The 7233-nt window shown below is 41.5% G+C and overlaps 1 protein-coding gene across 2 annotated transcripts; it reads left to right on the forward strand.

The window, feature by feature from the left end:
* The first annotated feature begins 824 nt into the window (after positions 1–824).
* Positions 825–6293, forward strand: npy2r (neuropeptide Y receptor Y2). Of its 2 annotated transcripts, none has more exons than XR_006845940.1 (2): positions 825–1708; positions 1792–2642. XR_006845940.1 is itself a non-coding variant. In XM_046418284.1 (2 exons), exon 2 carries the CDS (start codon positions 2995–2997, stop codon positions 4108–4110), a length of 1116 nt encoding a protein of 371 aa, XP_046274240.1. In that variant the 5' UTR covers positions 825–1708; positions 2987–2994; the 3' UTR covers positions 4111–6293. The 2 variants fall into 2 exon arrangements, 1 of the variants encoding a protein (XP_046274240.1); XM_046418284.1 differs by lacking the exon at positions 1792–2642 and adding an exon at positions 2987–6293.
* The last annotated feature ends 940 nt before the right edge of the window (positions 6294–7233 follow it).

Here is a 7233-nt window from a genome sequence, read left to right on the forward strand (position 1 = left end):
GAAAATGGATGGATGGATGGATGAAAGCCATGCCACTGTGCTTCAGAAGATTTTCTACCATTCCAACTTTCTATTTGCTTCCAGTCATTTCTTTCTGGTATGTAAAACTAATTGCAGATGCTCAGTACTTTCTTGAGCTGTGAAGTCCCTCGCAGTAAGCATCAAGTCTACATTTGAATTACTGCAGTGGGGCCATGAAAGACAAACAAAGCTGCCCATCCCTGTATAAAGAATAAAATTGCATTGAAAATAATCAGTAGAAATGTCAGTGAATTGGATAAAGAGCTGAAACCTTAAAACAGTTTACTTTAGTGACAGCAGAAGAATCCTTTCATGTGCTGTCATTCACGTCCAGACAAGGTCATCTTTTACAGGTGGGTCCACCTCTTAAAATCACCAGGGAAAATCTGAACTCCTGGTTTTCTTCTTTACTTCACCATCTGTATTGTTGCACTACAGGCAAAGTGGGTCTTTGCCAAGGATGCTGCTTGACAGTAACTCAATTTCCACTGGCCACATGGTGTCTTGCTTTCTAACAGTGGTAATGAAATTATGAGCTCAATTACCAGCCAGAGGCTCAACAGTTTGGGTCAGTTACATAAATGATAAAGTCGTGACCATTATGTAAAATGTTACTTCAAGTGAGGAGTAAAGTCAATAAAACTTTAGGATTTGACCACCTCAGGGAAGTGGCACTTGCACTTGCAAATGTCACTGCAACATTTCTGTGCAAAATAAATTCCAGGCTCAGAGTTGAGTTTAACTCTGAATTGTCTGCATTATAAATCACTGACACTGGCAAACTTGTTTTTAATTGCTTCATATTAAGAGTCGCTGTGACCCTCATTTCATGAAGGTGTGTGTCCACGTGTGTGTTGGCACAGTGGAAAACTGGCACCCCGAACTCGTGTCCAGTTTGTGCTGGGATGGACTTGAGCCATCTGTGACCTTGCACAGGACATATGGACGGGCCACGGTGTTTGAATCGTCCGCTGGAAGCAAAATGAAACGTGTTTTTAGTTCCCACTTGAGCCTGACAGGAAATTATGATCCAGCGCTTGGTGCGTGAAACGCTAAAGGTCACGCTGAGCTACAGGATTGTCCGCTGGAGGATTGGAGGCGCACTTAGCGCAGAGCTGACATGCAAATCAGATAATATTAAATAGATTATTTGATTCTTGGTTGTATTTGAAAGATTTCTCAGTTTGACATCAGAGCTGTTTTTTTATTTTCTTACACTGTAGGCTATTAAGTGAGAGCTGAACACAAATGTTCCATCTATACAGCAGCTTGTATAACATCCCTGTGCATTTGGCACTGATAGGTGGAAACCTGCCGTCTGCCATTCCAGGACGGAGAGAGGCGTACCCGCACACGATGAATGCAAAGGCAAAGATGCATCATCTCTGGGTTTCAGGATGTTGATCAGGAGAGGAGGCGTTTCGTCCCGACTCATTCTCACGCCGCCTCGTCTCACAGTGCAGGTAATGCGTCCTCGGTGCCAAACGGGCTGCGGAGCGCACCGGCAAATGTTGCGCGCACGTTGCTGCTCCTCGAGGACGATTACACCGTCGGTGTTTGAGTGGTTTGTTTAGTTCTGATCGTCTGGGTGTCACAGGAACGAGAAGAAACATGTTAAGAGCTGTCACTAAATTCATCTGGAGGCAGAAACAATGAGTGGAATCTGAACACCTCTCTGCAGATTGAGGTGAGTGGATCTTAATCGCGTTTTGTTTTTTTGTTTGTTTTTTAAAGCTTGTTGATGTGCTTTTGATGTTTTGATCCGGACAGTTTTCTAGTGTGGAAAAGTCAGTTGCTACCTGCTGCTTCACCGTAGGCATGTCCACTGTGGGCTACGTGTCTACTGTTCCTGCGTTCAGTGTGATCCACACTGTGGTCCCATAAAGATGGAAAACACAGCCCCCAGGATCTGAACTGATAGAGTTTGAGATAAATGAAAATATGTGCTCATAAATGTGTTGTTTGACTTGTTTGAGATTTGGATCAGAAAATGTTGTAATGTTACAGCAAAATGGCTCCTGTCAGCCTGCCCTCAGCTTCTGAGTTAAAGTAAAAGTATTAATTCTACATGTCCATCTCATTTTACAAGGCCAAGCGTTGCCACACATTAATCTCAGTTGATCTTCCTCTGTAATGAATGTTAGATGTTTAGCAGGCGTCAGCACAATCTTAATAAGACAAATGTTGGAAATACTTTCTGTGAAGACCACATCTATAATGCATTATAATGTATTCACAATGCGTTGTGACTACACTCATATAAACACACGATGCTTACTGCACTATATCATCAGTCAGAAAACATTAGTACATTCTGATGCAGCCATAAACATGCATGCTTCATGTTATGTTATGTAATATTTAAAATAATCTGTGCACCATCATAAGTGATTATTATGTGAGATGTTAAAACTAAAATTTGTCTGCTCAGGTTCTAAAACCTATCTGACATATATTTAAAGTAAGAAAAAACCCAAACCTTGAATCAGTCTTCTGTGTGTGTGTGTGCGTTTGTGTGTGAAGGCGGCTTGTAATGGTGATGTAACTATTACAGTGGTTGCACACAGTTGCTCACGGTTTGTAGGCAGACCCCATCTTATTGTCCGGCTGGTGTTATTTCACAAGGCATCGTGTGTTAGTAGTTAGTTAGTGAATAAACCAAAATGAATGCATTATAATCCACTATGAAACTATAGATGGGGTCTTCAACAGAAGTGTTGAGTCACTGCTGTCTGACAGCACAAAACATTTTCAGTAACTGCAGTATCTTTCATAAGCTCCAAAAGAAAATAAACATTACTTTGTATTTTACAGATGTCACCCTGAATATTTCTGGAGAAATGCTTTGTCAGATTGTTGCCTGCAACCTGATAAAAGAAAAAGAAAAAAAAAAAAAGCAGACAGTAATCGATTTTGTCTGAGTCATAGCATGAATCGCTGAATCTGGTGTCCCGTCTTTTCACAGAGTGACTTATGGGATTGTTGGTCATGGATGCAACAGATCACCTCAACACAACTTTTTTGTTGCAACTTGAACTGAAATCTTCCAATTGCTGCTCAACTGCAGAAACAATAAATGAAGAGGAATTCCTGAGGCTGGACGACAGCACAAAGCTGATTGGAGTTCAGATTATTCTCATCCTTGCTTACAGCACAATCATACTGTTTGGAGTCACTGGAAACTCCTTGGTGATATATGTTGTCTACAAGTTTAAAAATCTACAAACGGTTACCAATTTCTTTATTGTGAACTTAGCTGTGGCGGACCTGCTCGTGAACACACTGTGTTTGCCTTTCACCCTGGTCTACACCCTGTACGGCGACTGGAAGTTTGGCCAGGTGTTGTGCTTCATGCTGCCCTGCGCTCAGGGCATGGCCGTGCACGTGTCCACCATCACCATGAATGTGATCGCCCTGGACCGCCACAGGAGCATCGTCTACCACATGGAGACCAAGATGTCCAAAGAAATGTGTGCAGTGGTCATTGTCATCACGTGGGTCGTCAGCGCTCTGCTGGCCAGCCCGCTCGCCATCTTCAGGGAGTACGGGACGTTCGATCTCTCGCCGGACGAGTCCATTCGTGTGTGTACAGAGAAGTGGCCTGAAAGCAGCATGAACGGAAGCATCTACAGCATAGCGGAGCTTCTGGTTCAGTACGCTTTACCTCTGGCTATCATCTCGGTTGCCTACGTCCGCATCTGGAATAAGCTGAAGAAGACTTGTGGAGGTCGAAATGATCGTCACCAGCGCAGGAAGAGGACCACCAAGATGCTGCTGACCATGGTGGTGGTCTTCGCAGTCAGCTGGTTGCCTTTGCATGCGTTCCAGCTGGCTGTTGACATCGACAGCTCTATGCCGTACATGAAGGACTTTAAGCTACTTTTCACTGTGTTTCATATCATAGCCATGTGCTCGACTTTTGTCAATCCCATCCTGTACGGGTGGATGAACAACAACTACCGGACGGCCTTCTTGTCCGTGTGCAAGTGCTACCAGCCCTTCAGTTTGAAGTCAAGACGCTTCAAAGGCAGAGGGACACAAAAAGATGAAGACAGGGTTTACACAGACTGCAAATCAACACACGTCTGAGCTGCACAGTCGGTCCATCGATGAACATTTGTGTAAACTTGAAGCTTGTATTTGGCTCAGTGTGGGCCTCTCAAAATGATGATGATGATGGTGAAGATGATATATGAGGTTGGAAGAAATTATTTATTTATTTCAAGAAGGAGCTGCAAATTAAAGTGGCTAAATTTGCTAAACTAACAGTGTGACAAAGGTGGGTCATACTGGGTCTCATCCCGATCAGCACTTGTCAGCTCAAGTGTTTGTGAGCCAAACTGTGGTGGATAGTCCTGAGACTGTTCCTGTTGATGTATTCGGTGATTCAACTCTAAAATATGGCCACATTTTTGTCATTTTTATCTTTTTAGGTTGATTTGGTTGATCATACAAAAGTGTCTCTGAACATTTTTCTCTTGCTGTCCTGCAGTCATGTGGTTCAGGTTAGAGAAGGTAAGCTGTGCTGGTAAAAACGCTGATACACTCGTCTGAGCTTTATTGAGTTAATATTTTGAGCTCAGAGCAACAAACTTAACAAGCAGCAGACAGCGGCTTGTCAGACTTTTTGCCCTGCTTTCCCTCTCAGGCCACATACAGCACTGGTGAAGGTTGTTGTGGCTGCGCACAGTCTGAAAGTATACCTGTAGACACTATGCAGGGAATAAATCATCTATATTGTTATTAATACATTTAGCACTGGTCTAAAAAGTTGCCAGAATTTAACTAAAAATAAGATTTGTAGTGAAGATGCAAACATAATGTTATCTGTCATTCATCTATAAGGGAATCTTAACATGATTTGGTTGCAATGCAGAGGTTTTTATAACATTTATGGTTTTTGTGTAAATACGTTGGGATTTTTTTTTCACTTCATTCTGTTTGTTCTAAAAAATTACACCTTTGAGAGGAAAAACATAGCCGGCCCAATTTTAAGTTAAAAGTATCTTAGCATAAAAAGAAAAATGCTAGCATCTGCGCCATGTTAAGAAGCCAAACTTATTTTTTTATTGTTGACAAATGTCACTAACTGACAGTCAACACAACACGGGTCCACCTTTGCTTCAGTGTTAGTGACTGTGATTGTGTCACTTCAGCATAACAGTCCTTTTTAGCGAGCCTGTTTTGTGTTATCTTTTCATAACTACTGTGTCAAGCCACCAAGTACTCCCAGTTTCAGTCTGACTCCAGACCACAGCAGCTAAGGACGATTCAAAAGCAGGGAATAGGGAAGGTAAAGATTGTTCCAGGTGTTAGTCAAACCCTCAGGTGTTACAAGGAGAGTTATGGCTTGCGAAAAACTTTAAAATTTGATTTCAAAACATATGTAAATATAAATTAATGGTCTTAATTTTTTTTGTTGTTGTTGTAAGTGCTTCTGTGTGTCCAAAATAAGGAATTAATGGCCCACATGGAGGCAACACTGCAGCCTTCTACAGTTAGCTGGAACTTCTTTGCCTGCTGCGAGTTGAACATGAAACATTTGGACCCACCAGATGCAGGAGACAACACTTGACAAATAGTGTGGACTTATGGACTTATTGATTGGACCCCCCACTCCAAGATAAAAAACAAAAACAGAATCACAGCAGGATGCAAACAGAGCACATGCCTCAAACCGGACTAAAATACAAACCAAGATAACGAGGAAACGAGGTGCAGGTGGAGAGATGGGTGGAGCAGACTCACAGGTGAGGGAACAAGGGCAGCTGAAGGAACCCATTCAATGTAACCCTGATGTTTCCTGGCTGTGGTGCAGTGGCATTTTTTAAATTCATTTATTATGTCAGCAATTGGACAGACAAAAACAATCCCCTTTTTTTGCTATAATCAATTACATGTTTCTTTGTGCTTTCTCTGCTCCCTTAAGATTCTTTATCGCCGCCTGACATGCAGGAACATTTCCTGATGATTACTGTGTGATTCTGTGTAATTTATTCACAGGACTCAGCACACAGCTGCTGTATTTACAAGAGGTGATAGAAAGGGAATCAGTCAGACCAACTTGACCTTGACACATCAGCGTGGGACATTAAAATTGACAAACATTAAATTGTCTGTGAAAGCGCAACCAAGATATTTGACCTCACTGGGAGCATCTCCACTTGAGTTGATTTCTGGATCTGGTAATTTTTGATCATTTTACATCTAATTATTGCTGCACTGCACGGAGCAAACACAACAAAACTGTCTGCTTATGGAGGAAGATTTAATCGAGGGAAAAAAACCCCAACTCTATCTACATCTGCAAAATTCCTCCACATACAAGAAGGGAGATAATGTGCCATCCTGCCTGAACCCATTTTTATTAAAAAATGAGCTTTATTCCATCCCCCATGCCTTTGAAGCTGCTGAACACACATGAACAAGGTAAAATTATGACCGTGATACCTGGCACTGAGTCAAGATTGTCTCACTACAAACCTCTTTCTCGAATGCCATACAATAATTTTACAGCTTCCTAGTGAATCAGCCCTCGTAGTAATTTCATTTTACTATACTGATGCACTTTTGACGCTTGACAAAGGCCAACTTTTCTCTGCCATAACGGCCTTTCACGGCAGCTCAGATTTCAGTTCTCGTACTCGGTGTTGTACATTTTTGCAGTACGTGTCTATGTAAAGTTTTATTAGATGAGATACTGTATATCGAACGCATAAGTATAAGAGGACGGTGTTATGTTTTTCATATTGTGTTGTTGCTGCTTTTTGAAACAATCATATGTCATAGGTAGAAAATGAATAACTGGTGGTTTTACAGATATTTGGAAATATTATTCAGTAATCAGTGCTGAAGAAATGTGTGTGTCTGATGAAATGTTATATAAGTAAAATGTGCTGCTGTTATCAATCAGGATGTACCTGATCAGGACCTTCATGCATGCAAGGTGCGCATACTGTACACTCACGAAGGCACGAGTGCCTTGAATTCATATCTGTATATTTACATATGTGGGGCGTTTGTTAGTGACATCGTACACAATGTCACTAACATTATGATAATGGTGTGATTAATAATTCCAAATAATGCATTTCAATTAGTGCAATTAGCAGGGAGCTGTGAAATAAACAAAATAAAGAGACCTTTCAACAAAATTCCACATTAAGCTGTAAGTGATGATATAACAGAGTGTGCATCACATCAAAAGCGTCA

Source organism: Scatophagus argus, chromosome 2, assembly GCF_020382885.2.
Source record: "Scatophagus argus isolate fScaArg1 chromosome 2, fScaArg1.pri, whole genome shotgun sequence".
In the NCBI taxonomy this organism is placed as follows: Eukaryota; Metazoa; Chordata; class Actinopteri; family Scatophagidae; genus Scatophagus; species Scatophagus argus.